The 17405-nt window shown below is 43.8% G+C and overlaps 2 protein-coding genes across 2 annotated transcripts in view; one reads left to right on the forward strand and one right to left on the reverse strand.

The window, feature by feature from the left end:
• The window catches only part of LOC111243804 (uncharacterized), a 24252-nt gene extending 8785 nt beyond the window's left edge, over window positions 1–15467 (reverse strand). Inside the window, exons 1-2 of the mRNA XM_086978612.1 lie at window positions 14753–15467; window positions 13592–14490 (exon numbers count right to left, since the gene is read on the reverse strand). Of these exons, the coding sequence (XP_086834738.1) occupies window positions 13592–14490; window positions 14753–14930 (1077 nt within the window). The 5' untranslated portion in view covers window positions 14931–15467. The remainder of the gene's footprint in view (window positions 1–13591; window positions 14491–14752) is intronic.
• Window positions 1–17405, forward strand: part of LOC111243648 (uncharacterized) — a 56837-nt gene that overhangs the window by 27889 nt on the left and 11543 nt on the right. The window lies entirely within an intron of this gene.

Consider the following 17405-nt stretch of genomic DNA (forward strand, 5'->3'; position numbering starts at 1 on the left):
TATATATATATATATATTGAGTAAAATGTCAAATTGTAATAATAATGTCTAGATCCTTGCCGAAATGTTTCGTTAACTTAACCCAAAGGAAAAAGTTCTAGTTCACATATTCAGCGTATTAAACAAGTAAGGAAATTAACAAAAGTTAAAACACAATTTTAAGTTATTTACTTCATTTCCTCTTTACTTCTACAGGAAATAATGTATATACAACGGCAACACAATTAAAAACGCATACACTGCATTTCAACATTTAATCTTAATCATCAATACAAAACAAGACAAGACAAACCGCACTAAGTCAGTGTTTTTTCTTGTACTGTTGTTCTGCGTTTATTTAGTCACTTATTAAACGACAGGTACAAGGGTGGTTTCCGACGTCCCTTACGTCCATGATCGTATGGGCCAATTACCTTATTTCCCCTAATGACTACAATCACCCACCTTCCATTTCGTTTGCTATTGCTCCGCCCTCTAATTACCACTTGCGGCGGGCGTAATCAGTTATTCATTTGGTTGATTTTAAGCCGCAGAACTGCTCCGCAGATCCATCCCAGCAGTGCGTGTTCGAGAGGCCGACCAGCAGGCACATGGGCCTAGAAGTCACTATCAGGATGCCCATCGCGTTACATCAGTCGGACCGATTGTCCGTTGGTTTCCGGTACTAACTGTGGCACGTGTGGGACGCCGCAAAAAGCTCAACTGAAGCACCCATGAGGACCTAGTTGTCCCCCGGGATCACTCTCGTTTTCGTAAGGGTTCCATGCTTCGGCATGGGAGGAAAAATTGGGAGAAAGACAGGCACAAGCATGCGACGGGAGCCAGAATTGCTTAAAGAGTATAAATGGAATCGTTGTCGTCAAAAGCCGATAGTAGTGTATAACAATAATAACGATGAAGCTATCGACCGTTACCAAAGCTCTAGGGGCAAAACGAAAAAAAAAATAATGATTTTAACAGTGGTACCTCCGTGAACCAGCTACAGCAGCGGCACGGGTAGAAGGTCGAAACTGCGTTCATTTTCGAGCTTTCTTGCGGGTCTATAAGTCAACTAAGTCTAATGTCAACCACTGACGCGTATCGAGTGTGGCGTGCCATGAAGAGTTGTGACCCATGAAGGTATCCTAATGAGCGAACGACCGCTGTTTAGATAAAAGTATGTGTGTATGGTATTTTATGGTGGTGCCATCCAATTTTTGAAGCAAGAATGACGAATTTGAATATGCGAGATCTAGTAGGCAGAGTCGGGTCGAGAACGTAACTGCTACGACTCAACCAAGCGGGTTAGCAAAAAACTAGTCGGGCTGAATATACGCCTTCCTAGCCCTTGATCTTAATACAAAGGCAGATGCACACTTGCAAAAGGCTGCGGTGCCTAAGGGTAGACGGTTTACGGCAACAGACAGATTGGCTTGACGGGATGATATAGCTTGATATGTCGACGAAGATTTCGGAGGCCACTGGTCAATCCATTCTATGAGATATGCAGCTCCACAAATTACTAGTCCTAGTAGATTAGATAGGTAAACGATTGCTATAGTCGAAAGCAGAAGGTAAGTCGAAACGAATATGCCAACGGTTTGCTACGCTTATTTCCTTCACAACAAAGGTACGAGGTAGATGCAACCCCTCCAATATGGTTAGATAAACCACATTTCTTATTATATTGGACAGATGGATTCTTATTCAATATATCGTGTTATTGAATCTACTGTACCGAACGACCAAAGGGGTCGAACATTTAGCCTACTGAGTGTTACAATTTGAATAGAAGGCCCACAGTCTATTTCTGTGGAAATTAATCAAGGACTGGTTTAGCGTGGCATCCCCCATACGGATGCCTATTGTGATGTTTCAGAACACTGCAGAAGCTGGTGACACAATACAGAAATGCTTTCGGTCTTCTGTTTCCTAGGATGTATCTTACCTTATTAAAGCGTTTGTCTTGTACCTAAACTCAAGGCAGGCCATATCCCTATGTGCCCCTAACGCCATGAACTAAAATCGAATCGAAGCGCGTATACTTCTCTAATGGTGGATGCGTACTTGTCAAAAGAAAACGAAGGAAATACGTTTTTCGTGCCAGTGTTCATCCTGTCAGATCTCAGTCGCTATCGCTAGATGCCCCCGACCATGACCATATGCGACTGCGCCTTGTTAGTACATCGATACTTGAATCATGCCATAGCCATTTAATGTTGAAAACGCACTTTTAAGGAGTCGCTTGGAGCTCCTTTTTTTCTACAGGTTGCTTCTACAAATTTTTCCCACAAAATCAACAGCGGTGCCTACTGATAGATATTTGTTCTACGAGAAATATCGAATTTCATCAGGTGATTGCCCATTCCTTGGTTTCGTATATGGATGTCGCTAGTCCCCAGCTCCTTTGTACCCCCCTTTCTTATCCATGGAGCGATACCTCGTCAAGACTACAGAGTAGTGGCGGATCCCTCAAAATAGGCTATTGTTCTCTAGCGATATTCAGTCACTTCCCGCACATCGTGGTGAGTCCATCGTCGTCGGAACGCCGGCCGTCATTGTTGATTGATCTATCTGTACCTCGAAAACGACGGTGAGGGCTGAATTCCATTATGGGGGATAGCTTCTACGAGGACGAGGGGCCGCAGGAGGTCTGAGACCAAATCCAACTACCGAATACCACCTTTCTTTTTCTCCCTCCGCCAATACCGGACCAGTATATAAGTGAGCTATATGGACAAACATAGGAAACGAGGTTAGCTTCAGCGAGCTTAGACCGAAATATCATTCTCGTATTAAAAAGCGATCCCACGTCTAGTTCCCAGACGGAGAATCTAATGGGTAGCAAACTCCCACCATCGGCGGGAACTCCGCACGTTAGCAGAATTTATGGCTAGGACTAAATATGTTGCTATTCAGCAAAGGATACTTGATTAGTGGGTAACAGAGAGCAAAGACTTCTGAAATAGCTATATTTGAGGCACCCATTGATTTGGATATGCTCCGACAAGAAGATTACACACGAAAGGGGTGACACGTCCACATATAGTCCGTCTCGGCGCTAGGTTCTGGCGCTTGACGTAGACACGGTCGAGGGAGATAGAGAGATTCTCAGCGGCGTGCTTCGAGAAATTAAGCAACGTTTTGAAATTTGAAATCCTTTCTTGGTCGTGTAATAGACCGCAAAACCAGTTTTTCACGTATACCGTTCCCACTATTGATTTTAACATCAACAGGGATGTCACTGACGTAATATTTACGAAGGGCAACTTATTTTAAAGACCTGAAGGGACTAGAACTATTCTTTACATCCATTAATGCAGTAGAGTCATCTCCTTACATCCTGTTGCTATCATTGTTGTTAAGTGCTTATCACTGAGTCGTTGATAGCGTCAAGAAATATGCATACTATGATAAATCCAAGTATACGTAGAGCGTACATGATGAAATGAAGCAGCTTGCCAAAAATGCGGCTCGGGAAAAGTCCCGAACTCATTTAATTCGGAAATTCAGTTTAAAATTTGGTTCCATTATGAGATATTAATGATCAGTTGTTGACAATTTGTGATTTATATTCTACGCAATACGTATACATTAAAAGTAAGATAATGAATTGTCTGTGTTTGCTAGGCACGCTTGGCACTAAAAGCACTTCTGAATCCTGCTCCTTAACGCCATCCCAGGGTGCAGCTCGAATGAAATCACTACTGTTACTCGTTCATAGCCAAAGGTCATATTCGTGTCCGATGTCACAAGCCCAAATCCAGGGGGGGAATCATCGTGCACTTTAAACCTAATTCATTTAAATCCCGTTTGAAGAAAGAAGCAGCCACACGCCTCAAAAGTAAATAGCCTGAGGCTTACTTCCACACGGTCGCTCTCCAACGCTTTTGCCTGCCTGAGGGGTTCCCAGAGTCATCGTTGAGTGTCCTGTCAGGCCTTTCCATGATGTCTCTTATATGCAGCTCGAAAGACACCTAATGTAACTTCATTCGATGTAGGACATATTAGATCATCGTCGTACGATCTTGGTTCGATCTGCGCGCGCTATTGGATGGGCAGTAGCATTTAAACCATTGTATTAGTAATTCAATGCGACTACAGCTTTGGCAGGTAAATTCGCTCCTAGTGGCTGGCATTCGGCAAGCGCTATCATATCAGCGAAAGTTACTCGCTACACAAAATCGATAAGTAGTTTCTTTATATAAAAATCCGCTATCAATTGAACCCGTGTATTATGTCTGTAAGTAGCTTTGGGACCCTATCCAACATATATTCGTGATGGTTCTGTTGATAACGTCAACAGGAGTTGCAAAAAAATGTCTCTCAAACATTTTGAAACTTACATTTGGGTAATTGTTTTTGGTTTTGACCCTAGGACTGAAACGACCCATAGCATACAGAAACCTTAAAAACACGTGGACTTAAGCCATAGGGTGCATGCGCTCAGTCTTGTAGTTACGCAACACATTATTCACAAGGTGTCTCTTTATAATAGTTGACACAAAATAGATCTAAACGTTTTGCTTGTACCAACTGCAGATAGCTTAATATAGAAACAGGAACGTCTCCACGCACTTTACCTCCATATGGAGCACTTTGCCCATCTGACCTATGCCTTTTCTACCCACATCCACTACTTGCTTTGTGTCGAGAATCTACCAATGCTATTAATCTCGCTATCCGAGTCACACGCATTTCCCCGGGGGCCAAGCTTTCTCAGCCTTATTTTTCGTGCAGAGAAGACCGATGGCGATCGGCCCTTCAAACATAAATGCTACGAGACTGCGACATGCATTCGCAAGTGTGCACGATAATGATGATTGTGACGACGACAACGATCGGCGGATCAGCTCCATCGGCCGCGGGAAAGCTGCGGCGCCAGGTAGCGACCGATAGCTGTGCCGCTTGTCTGATTCGTGTGGGAAGTGTCAACAGCAAGTGGGTGCTCAGGGGGTGGTGTAACGGGGTTAGCCGGCACCTCGCGTGCTCTATGGGTCTGCGCGTATCGTGCATCGAATTCGTTAACGGGGGAGGAGCTCGCTGAGCGAGCATATATTGAATTCGTGGGAGAGCAAGGTTCTCATCCCTATTCCTGCGATATTATAATAGATATCTGCTCATTGAAGGCGCTTGAAGGTGACGATGACAACGTCAACAAAAAGATACCATAGGATAGGATATGATGCCCTAGTCATCTATCGTGAGCCCTCTAAGGCTCCTAGATATAAATAAAGATATATACACAAAGCGGACTTGGCTCGAGCCTTCATGTAAGCCCTAAACTATAATAGGTTAGATAACATATTGTCATAAGCAAATAATATCACTCACAAATGGGACGTCGTCATGGGGTCTCCCACCGATCGAAGGGGGCAGTCTAAGACGGCGATATATATATATATATATATATATATATATATATATAGTACAGCGTATGCTGCTGCCGTTATTAGCTTAACAGGCGATAACACTCATCATTGAAGGGTGGCGGATGTTTTGCGTTTGAGCAGAGTTCCGACTGAGTGATGGCTTACTGCATGCGTCGGTGGTGTATCAGTGGAGGATTAGCGAAAATGGGTATGAGGAAAAATTCTTTTAGCCTTAAAAGAATGAATTCGGGAAACTAAAGAGTGAAGAGGATTTAAATATAATTATAATAATAAATTGTGCTGATAGGCTGCCTGTAGTTTTAGACGTGATGTGCTTCAATAGGTAATCAGAATTATTCCAATAATATAAATCACTGTTGGCAAGTAGTATAAGAGTACTTCAGATCATTTTCATTTACTCTTTTGTTTAATGCGAGGAATCACTGTGAATAAATATCGTATGACTGGATTATCGTTCTCTTGGCAACTATACCGAGATAGCTGGCTCGCCTTTTTGAAATGAAGCCGCGCCCCTGTCAGTTGTAACGGGACCATTGATTCGTCTGCTATTCACTTATTTTCTCACCGGCGCACCAGCTGACGAGCATGACTTTATCGCCGGTGCGCACTGATGCGCCTAACTCACTCCCCCTACCCCCAACTGCGACTAGGCACCGGTCCCGTTATCTCTTTGCTCTCTGCAGGAGGAGGAGGAGGAGGAGGAGGAGGAGGGGGTAAATTGTGGGGCGGAGGGAAGAGGAGGGGGAAATATGGGTCGTGGAGAATTGCCAGTTACGAGGTCAAATCTATTCCCAGTCATTGGACATTTGTGTATCATCGCCCGACAATTTCATCTCGATGATACATGCAGCAATCAGCGCCATTCGTCTGCAATTATATCTTGCGGACATTCACTCTTGTTCTTGCTTGCCCTGTTCAAACGAACTTTCACATTGGCAAGTAGACTCAACTCCTTCGAAGCAGCAGACGACTCCCACGCTCGCTTCTGGGTATGTGTACGTTTCAGATTGGATAGATACATTTTTAAGCGTATTACTGGGTACCTACAAATACTAATATAGTCGTATGCATTCGCACAACTTATGGATCTCATCTTATCGCCGAAAAAAACACCACTATATCCGATTTGAAGATAATGAAATGTGATTTTGATCTTAGAGAAGATTACGTTATAAGACATCCTAAGTGGAAACTAACGAAGAGGTTGTGTAGTGCTGTTGTACACCTTCACTATTATATATATTCAATAGTAATTACTGTTGGTGAGTGGAAGGCTATTTATCAATAATGAAAAATCATGCAAAAGACGGTGTTGTTCAACGATCGGTCATGTAAATATGATGCACGTGGTACGCGTCTACGGCCGCATGTTCATCGATCTCTGAAGAGAGAGAGAGAGAGAGAGAGAGAGAGAGAGAGAGAGAGAGAGAAAATACCGTATGGGAATAGCCACAGGCATCCATTTCGCTTTTACACTTTCCCTCTCTCCTCGAGCGATTCATCATGAGCACCTCGCATCGACACTTACAGGCTGTTCCCCGAAGGGTTTCATCATCTCCGCATTTTTCTGCCCTGCTTTCGAAGACTGGCGCAAAGAATCACGCTAATAAGCGGCCGCAGCTGTGGCGTCAACGGTGACGGCTGCGATGGAACCTGATGGCAACGACCCACCGACCCGATCAATGGTCGACCTCTCCTTCGGATCATGTCTCTGCCGGACGGCCAAGAAATGCCAGAACAGTACAAAACGTCCCATAGAAGCGCACACCATTCCGGAGGAAAAAACATGAAGGAAATGAAATAGATCAACAATAGCAACAGCAACAACTACGGTACGCTGCAGAACGGCTGTATCCATCACTGCCGCGCAGCTTCATCGCGATATCAGAAGGGGGCACGGATCACCGTCCCGTAACTTGCCGTTAGCTTCTCTCTCGTTGATTAGTTGACCTGTCGTTCAACAACGGCAAGACTGCAGACAGGGTAATATCGTTTGCACTGGTTGTATACCCATTCGACATCCAGCCAACGTCGTAATAGTCTGATGTTATGGCAGCAGGTAGCAGAGCGATCCAGAAGCCACCGGTGCGCCGTTTAGATAGCTGATCCGCGCGGACTCCGTACCGTTGACACTGCGAGTACCGCGGTGCTCCCGCACGGAATTCCGAATTCCGAGCTGGAACACCGTTATCGTCCGCTTACCCGATGCGTTGTGTGGCAAGCCCTATGACAACGCGGGAAATTCAAATAGACTAACGGGTACGCACCTGCTGTCGAATCTTGCCATGCCGGAGTGTACGGCTTTCTGAAGGTGCAGAGCTGAAATCGGCCCTAACAAGAAAACGGGCAGCATTTTATCTGAGAAGTTACGCATACGGAAAACGTGTGTGTGTGTGTGTGTGTGTGTGTGTGTGTGTGTGTGTGTGTGTGTGTGTGTGTGTGTGTGTGTGTGTGTGTGTGTGTGTGTGTGTGTGTGTGTGTGTGTGTGTGTGTGTGTCTGTGTGTATGCAGTCGATTTCGTTGAGCGCCTGGTGTCACGGTGGCGGATGTTGCTTAGGGTCAGGATTGAGGTTATGATTGGACCTGTCTGACAACACATATTTGTATAACCTTGTTATATGTATAATCAGATGACGGTAGTACTATCGAGTTGAATAATTAACATACGAACGTCACGTAAATCTTGGAACCGACTCTTACAAGAGCTAGTTCGAGCACTGCGTCTTGCCCATTTTGTAGATAATAATATAGATGGGTAAGTTAATACCCTTACCAAACCTATAGAACTGTAGTTGAACTATAAATTATATTTTGACAATATTATCATTCGATATTATGCATCGGTAATGTTCGATCAGTAAAAAACGCGCTCTGCATAAAATACCTGCTGAATTACGCTTCTATATTGTACTACGGTACATCATAATAACCGGATGGCCTTAGGACATAGCTTCAGCCCCTTTGGAAACAACCTGTTACCCTATCAAAGGTCAGCCATCCCTTCGGTGCAGATGTGTGTAACTTATGCCAACTGGGATTTCTTGCATACGGATGAACGGACTCTTCAGCGATTCTAGTCACCTCGTATAATGCAAAACTTCCTAGTAGAAAAAATATATCTCCTATTTAAGCATACATGTTTTTTTTATAAAACCATTCTTGTAAATCTGAGACACACGACCCCTCACTCAAATTATGAACGTATGATAGTGCCATTGTATCAGTCATTTTATCGCAGTTGGGCAGAATCGATTTCCGGTTTCATCGATTACACTTGACTGGCAGCCGTCCATGTTTGAAAGCCATACACCTGCGAACGCATCAGCGATCCGTGGTGCTTTCCTTATCGACGTCGTTTTCCCTCCTCGATCGTTCGCTGAAATGATCCGAAAAAACGACAGACAGATTATTTGCCTTATCAATATCCTTCTCCTTGCAACTTCTGCTATTGGTCGTTTTTGATACGCAGGAAATAGGATAAGATGCTACATTTTAATCTGCGCCGTCTCCCTGTCTTTTACTGAAATACGGCACATCCCCCGTCTTAGCATTCAAAAGTTTCGGTAGCCTCGAAGGACTGAGGTCTTTGTCAGCTTTTCGCCGTTCAATCGCGGTGTCATTCTCCAACGATCCCGGCGGCTGCGCGTTACTTGACGAACCCGTCAGTAAAGTCTTGCAGTATGTTGAGAGTAGAAACTTCGTTTGTTTACTGGGAATGTTTTCTTTCATTGGCTAATAGTGCTATGCACTTGTCGAAGACCAGCTGGTGTCGTGTGCCGAAGGGGGGCGGCACAGTAATAAAGGTGGATATCTGTGCCTGTATCGAAGAATCTCATGGTGATCCCTTACTTCTCCGCAGACCCGTCCATCCGTCTATTACGTACTGTTATATAACCGTAGCCTTTGGCCCCGTCGGCCTTTAACTCTCGTCTGCCCATCTGTACCCTATAACAAAGCAGCGTGAAGGTTTTAACAGTAACAGCGGCCCCGTTCTCGAGCCGAATATCTGCGCCTTCTATATCAGGCTTATTGCCAAGCCGCACTCAGACAGCTTGCGCGCAACTCCTGCACAACGAGCTACATAACCGCAGTAGCGATGTTGGCAATTGGCAGTGCTGCATTACAATGAGAGGTCGATCCCCTTTACTCGTCACAGATTCGCCGAGAATGGGTGCTCCAACCGGCTCATCGGTACGCGCCAAAGTCACATATGGCGTCTGCATGCCAATGCGTTACGGTCTCCGAACGCGGTACGATGCTTAACTCTGCTGCTGTGGCGGCTGCGGGACTCAGACGCGTACGTTCAGAGCGGCTCAAACTATGCCGGCGGCTATAGCGGCTCGTGTCGCTGCGCGAGCAGATGGTCGCTCAAATAGCAAAGGCAAGAGAAGAAGAAATGCATGTAAATCCAAACGCGAAACGTCCACTAGCAGCGGCGGCGGTAGCTGGGCGATTTCGTCGCGATTTTGATTACAACGGCCGACGGCTGCTGAAAAAATCAAAGTCGATATCCACCTTAGGGCGTATGCAGTCGTTAAGGCACCGGCTTCTTCGATTGCTACCTGTTGAATGGCATGAGTCTGGCACTACCTGTTGCGCAGGGGGTGTGCGTCTGCATTCTACGATCTACTCGTGTATCTACTGCAGCTTTTTCACGTCGTAGAACTGTGGATTCTGGTGGATAGAGAGCACAGCATCTTAAATCGATGCTACGCTTGGTTACGTTTACGGGCTAGTCAAAAAGGCTCTTAGTTAGATGAAAATGACACGTTTGTGTGTGAACGTAGATTTTTATTTATATAAATAGGAAGCTAGCTCGCAATAAAGAGATAACCCACAAACTATACAATATAATACATAGTTCATATTTCTTATATATTTTCTATGGTATAATCTGTTTGTCCGTCTGTTACAGGTCTATCTCGAACCCTTCGAGAGCTAATAAGAGAGATATATGAAATCATTCATGATGAAATTATGTGTGAACTTCCGGGCGTAAACACCAACTGATTCGGTCCAGGAGCGTCTTGTCTGAAGTAAAGCCTAACGGCTTAAGTACCGGATGTAAGACATGAAAAACATGATAGAATTATATGCTCTATTTGAGTTTATTGAGGTTAACGTTTGGCTATGTGTTTTCGTGGTAGTAATACAGTGGTAACTTAGTATTTGCTCATTTATCTCCTTTAGGCTTACGCAAAATCGTGGACACAGTGCAATACTCCAGGAAAGACCAGGCTATCATGCCTTTTTCTTCTAGGTCTCTCAAGGCCTCGTTCAAACAGATTCTTTGGGCAACGCCAAAATGGCGCGGTGCTAAGGTCCGCCGTAGAAGACAGTTGCGAGGTAGCTAGGCAAAAAATACAAAACGTATAAAAGCACAAAAGTGTGTTCGGAAACTATAGAGGATGAGTTTTGAAGTTCTAAGAGGTAACAGTTTGTTTCGGATTCGTCCTAGCTATTAAATCAAGCGTCGCAGCCGCTGCTGGCATTAAACACACAATTGATCATTATCTAGTACGTACCTCTTGGATACACTACTGCCCCTAAACAAACAATCTTTCTTTGAATATGTATGAAATGTGTGTGAACTAAAATATTAACACTTGTTTTATAGCGTAAACGTACATTTTCTAACCTTCGGACTGCTGGATTCAATCATATCGGATCTGCTCTAGTTTACTTCTTGATATTCCACTGCTATTCGATATACGTTTGTAGTCTCTCTTCCGGGCCAGAGCTATGTGGCATAGCATATCGTAGATGCAAGCATATTGTACTGCGTAAATCCCTGAGCAACGATCGCGTCACCTGAAAACGCAAAGGTTCCCCTTTAGCTGCTCTGGGAGAGCTAGAAGTATCGAATAATTTGTGATATTTTGTTCTGCTTCCTGCTTTGGAACTAGCCGATCTGCCGCCCGTTTCACGAGTCCTGCACTTCCATGCGGCCTCATTTGCCTGGTGCTTAGAGCGGCCAGGAATCTGAAATCTAGATCAGGATCCTATTTGAGACAAATGTCGCTCTGCAAACCGCTTCTGGTAGATGAGTCTCTGTGGGTGCATGCAATAGCGTCATTTTGTTCCGTTGAAGCTCTGCTGGATCCGCGGCTGCTCCGCCTCCTGGTCAGAGGTCAGCGTTGAATTCCAGTGCGCCGACATCGTCACATTGCTGGTTTTGCTTCTAATTCCACAGCTGCTTTTGTCGTGTCGAAAAACACAACGAAATGGAGATGGGACGGCAGCATCGGCGCCATGTTTCCCTCGTCAATTTTAAACAGAATGAGACGTCTAGAAGATCAACGAGGTGCTGGCCCCACAGCCCCGATGTCGCGCCTGGCACGGAAGAAGATATGGGCAACGACGATGTTCTGTTAATAGGCGCAGAAAGTTGTGGGTACGGTAAACCTCATCGATGGGCCGCATAAGCCCGATAGGATTGATGCCGCAGTCGAGATCGATCCGATTCCTCATGAATTGCAAATTTCTGCTCCGGCGAATTATAGTAGCAAAAGTACTACGTGCTTAATGGTGTCAGGAGGTTAACGAATAGAAGTAAATTACGAGAAGTATATCGTTTTGTAAATTCAGGTAGCATAAATAGGTTAAAAAAATACTTTGCTCAATTTTCTATAGATTAAGGTCACAGTCACTGATATAGGTTACGGATGTTTATATTCCTCGTGGGAAATTGTATGATAATCATAAAGGTGATGGTGACGGAAATAATAACACGCACCTGATAGCTGTGTACATCTTCCTGACGCTAAATAAACCCCAAGGCACTTTTCAAGACCAACGTACAAAAGAACAATCATTTGACCACAGAAAAGTATGACCAAGTTTTTTGTATGACTTGCTTTATTATCAGACACAACAGGTGCGGAGGGCCAACCTATGTATGCGCTAGAAGAAACAAATGAAGATTGAGTTCTATGAAAATTCATTTAAACAGGCGAAGTAGGTAGCCATTAGGCAATTACATTGCCATTGACAAGTTTCTGCTTTATATTGAAATGTACATCGGAAAGCATGGTTACGAAAAGGTAGATGTGTGATACACGATTATAATAGGACATCTGCAACATATTATTTTAGCTAAGGCAGCAGGTTAGCAGAGGCAGTCAGGAATCAGTTAGGGGCTAGATTCGAGTAAATAAAGGCTCGCCGGTCGATCTTTTTCTCTGTCTATGCTGGTTTTCTCTTTCTAAGGTTTATTAGACAAAATCCTGACTTCACACAACGGTACAATAGTAACACGTTCGCCCGCTAAATTTACTGGCATAATCCCAGTTCAGTATTGAAAGAACGTTCAAAGGGTGTAACGGAAGGTGAAACATTTATTGAACCTAATCCTCCATCACAAAACATATTTTCCGTTGACCCTATTGTATATAAAATGTAATTAAAAACCACGTATATCGAGCACGCTCGGACTCGACCTCAGGCCAGCACGACTTTCTCAGCTTAGAATAGAAATACCCCAACTGCACACAACTATATTGAAATAGAACACAAACTAACACTGTAATAGCAAACGTCATTGGGCTTGTTTTCATTTAAAAAAAAATAATAACCTGTAATTTTTTCCTACAATTAACGTAATCTAGAAATATCTATTCATATTCTCCAAAAAGAAACACGCATAGGTTAATGGTATCGTGACCACTTTGTAACCATAAAAGTGATCATTTTGTATTTGTTTTTATTTCCCTTTTTTCTTCTCATTTCTGTATCGTTCGATTTTTTCATCGTTCCTTCTTTCATTCGTATAACTTAACATATTATTGTATCAAATTATATTATATATCTATTTACAAACTATGTACAACTTTATATAAAGTTACGCCAGTGTCAACGTTTCCGCTATGTGAGGTTCATCAAGCATGATGGCAATTCGTAGCTATACGATGGCATAGTTTTACACGGATTTTACTTGACCATTATGTCAATCACGGGACGAGGATGTGGCAATAGCAACTCGATCCACACATCTTTTGTCACCTGTTAACTAGACTAGACATAGAACCACTGGATAATAACGCGTAAGATTTATATCACAAGTCCGAGAGCTACTCATGGACCGCAAGTGTCACTGAAGCTCCTCCAGTTCTCATCCGTCGGCAACGACCTCAAAGTGTTTAGGTAAAGATAATTGTTTTTTGTCAGATTCCCCCTTTTTCCCCTTTCCGCCATTGTTGCTGGGGGGGGGGGGGGATTTAAAAAGCAAACACGGCCGCCGCCGGGCTAGACTGGGGAGATGGACGCATCACTGCCACCGAATTACCCTGCTGACAGCATGCTCCAGAGTCTTGATGCTTGTGAAGGAGAGACGCTCGGGAAAAAGTCTTCGAGCATTTGGTACACGAATACTTTTTCACCTCCTGATGGGTTTGGAGGTGCGCTCGAAGATTGGAGCGATCGGCGAATGCGCGATGGCAGTGTTCGCATTCAAATGGCTTTTCCCCTGTGTGCGTCCTGATATGTCCCTGCAGAAGCCATGGTCGAGAGAACGCCTTGCCACAGATGTTGCAGCGGCATGGAAGCGTGTGCGTGCGATGGTGCATCTTCAAAGCGCCAAGTGACACATAGGACTTCGGGCAGTACTTGCACAGATAGGCGCCTTTGCTAGTCGATGACGACGAGCACGGCATTGATGAAGAAGACGACGTGGACGTCGCGGACGATGCGGATGAAGGGCGCACAGGTGAGCTCGGTTCAGATGTTGATTTAGGCGACTCGTCGGAGCTGCTATACGACGATTCCGAGGGCTGAGTCCAGGATGGGACAACAGCAACATCCCCGTGCTGTTGTGGCAAAGCAACCGATGCTTGTGAGGTAGCTGCGACTTGTAGGCCAAGAGGAACGGGGTGAACCATTGAGGGCTGCCCAGCAACAAGTTGCGCGGTGGTAAAAGGTGTCATATGAGGTAACAGCGAGTAATAGTAGGGATGCATGGCGTATGGCATAGGAATCGCGCCAACAGGAAATATTGGAGTGGGTGCAACGATGGTTTGTTTCGTTTCAGGCGTCTCAATGTGTTCAGGTGACGCGACGCGTTCAGGAGACTTGGAAGATTCACGGGGACGCTTCATTGTCAAATCGTAGGGCATTGTCAGATCTGCAAAGATAAAGAAAATACATAAAGTTAGTGTTGCTGCAGATACGGAAAAATTAGTTCGAAAAAAAAAAAAAAAAAAAAAAAAAACTGTAAATTACTGCTAGATAGGACTGGTTAAGCTCAGTTTGGCGACACAGATACCTATTGGTTTGCACCAATTCAGCAATTAAACGGGAAAAAGCTAATCATATACGGCTCGGGATATCCACAGGATGTTTCGCTACGAATAATAAACAGCTTAATAGGTCGCCGCGGTACATACCTGGTACGGTCGCTGAACAGTCCGAAGGGGCAGGCGACACAGAAAGAGCTGGCGAACAAGAGGATCTGGAGAGATCCTCGGGCAAGCACATTTCGTCTTGCCATGGCCGTTTGACACCCGTCAACTGGGCGGCAATCATGGCCTCGTGCTTCTTCTTGATCAAAAACGCCTTCGGCATCGTGATCGTCGTAAAATAGGTTCGATATAATGATCAAACAGCGACAACAATTCAGCAGAGAAAATATCCAATGCAACGTGATTTTCGTTCGTTCTTTCTTTCGTTTGCTTGTTTGTAAGTATCCAGGGAGCGATGCACGAATGTACTACTGATACTTGAAGTGTTCCCTGTTTTTATACCGGCGCATACACCTCGATAGACTCCGCCTCTACGAAACCCCCCGAGGGAGAGGGCGAAATGGAGAGGGTAACCCCCAGTCGGAGAAACGGAGCGCCACTGGGGATGGCATCGCAGTCGGTCACAACAACCGCAAGTACCAGCAAGCCAAATCGAGGCAGTAGCATCTACAACGAACTAAAAGCGGGCATGGAGACCATGTGCTCCCACTGAACGAAGCCCTCTGCATAGGGAGTGGTCTGTTTGGTGCGGAACACCATCTGTCGTCCAGCCGTCTTGTTTGGAGCTACTGTTCTTTGTAAAAACAACGATGGGGCTTCGCTTTCTAACGTCGAGTAGATAGTCGCGTTACGCTTAGGGAATGGAGAAACGAAGGTAGGGCAATGTGTTGCCCACGCTTACAGCTGCAATAGGCTGGATTTAGAACTTACTAACAAACGGGTAAAAAGCAGAGTAAAAAAGATGATGAAAATTTGAGTCTTTGTACTTAAGTAGGCTCTATCCATTAGTAGATAGGAATAAGTTTTTTTTAATTTAAGTCAGCTAGATCTAAATGGGGTAAACGACGCTGAAGTTAGGCTGTATGTTAGATTTCTTTTCGGCAAACGATGGCAAATAAAGATTCGCGTGAATACGGACAAATAATGGCGAAAAAAAAGGCATGGTTACGCCTTTTTTTTCAGTTGCTATAGAAAATATTTTTGTTAGCAAGTTAATTAGTTTTCACAAGATTAACAGTTCTTCAGCGATAAGTACATCTGCCTATATATCGTCGAAGGCAGGTGAAACTTACAGCTGCATAAAATGTAAATTGTTTGGAGGCTTCTGTATGTACATATTATTACACACATTGTTTTTTTGATTTACTATATAATAAAATGACAGATTACCAACCAGTCTTAAGCTAAATCAGATTACTACTTTTTAGAAGAAGCTATAATTGAACTTTTATTTGCGTCGCAAGGTATCATACGAGATATTTATGGTAATTGTAGGCTAATTGTGCTAATTCAGTAGCAAGAACAGACACAAACATTACTAAATAATCCACAAATCAATGTTGAATGAAACAAATGATTTCCAACTTGAAGGATATGTCACAGTTCTAGATTCGAACCCAAGACTTATTCGCGTTGCCTGTTTGAATGGGAAGACCGTGATAACTTATCACGATATTTTTTTGCAGGCTGATCAGAAAGTCCACGGCTTCAATGTTGTTTCGATTCAAATATTCTCTGGGAGCTTGACATCGTATATTCTATGACTCGGACATATAAATGTATGTGAATCTTTCTTTATCCAGGCAAATCTCGATCTAATGGATCTGTAACATTTGACCGCTGTGAACTTTTCCCCTTTTAATTTTTGCCGGGCACGTAACGCGCGGTATATCGAAAAATTTTAGTCAGCGATTTGCAAGGATGAATTAGCGCGTCATGTCTTGTGGAATTGATCAAATTGTTCGATGATTCGCAAGGGCAACTGTGCAATCCAAAAACAGCAGAAGACTCCATTATCGAAATAGATTTATCACGAAGCAAATAGCAGATTTGCTAAGCGTTATTGATTGTAGCGTTTCATCGCCTAAGCGTTCAACACAATCCCTATTTTTGTTTGTTTTTTTCTTTCGAATAATGCTTTTATCTACGCCATTACAGCTCTAGTATATAGAATACGATAATACGCTGGGCATTGCCCCGTCTAATGGTTGTTTTACCTACATAAACTGTTTAGTTGGGAGAAATGGATGCAACAGGTCCGCTTATCGGACACGGAGCCACCATCACCCACAGTGAATCCAAGTGCGCATTTTTGACTTTATCAATTCATTAATTTTAATTGACTCGTTCAGGGCACGTATAGCCCTTCGCACAGTAGCCTAGGATTCATTCTAATTCCGAGTGAGTACCGTTCGTCGTGTGTCGTGAACAGGGGCAGCTGATCAGGCATATCGACGAAAAGACGTTGAGTATGGCGCCGTTATCAATACGTTTCAGCTTAGCTTCGTTCGTTTACCTTGTGTCAGCTTGACAAAGACAATTCTAAGTGCTAACAGCCGTTATACGAGGTGAAAAGCTTTAGGAAGAAGGCTCAAGTAATTTTTCGTATTAGGCCACTTCTGCAAAGTGGCCTAATACGAAAAATTTGCCAGTCTATTCTGAAAAGGTAAATTTCATTGTTACAATAGCTGTGAAAAAAAAATTTCAACTAGAATTGAGAGCGCCCTAATTGAGATTATAGTTTCTCTCATATGACAATCAGACACTTTTATCTGACAGATTAAATCAGAATCAATGT

The sequence above is a fragment of the Varroa destructor genome, unplaced genomic scaffold, assembly GCF_002443255.2.
Source record: "Varroa destructor unplaced genomic scaffold, Vdes_3.0 BEIS01000002.1, whole genome shotgun sequence".
Classification (NCBI taxonomy): Eukaryota; Metazoa; Arthropoda; class Arachnida; order Mesostigmata; family Varroidae; genus Varroa; species Varroa destructor.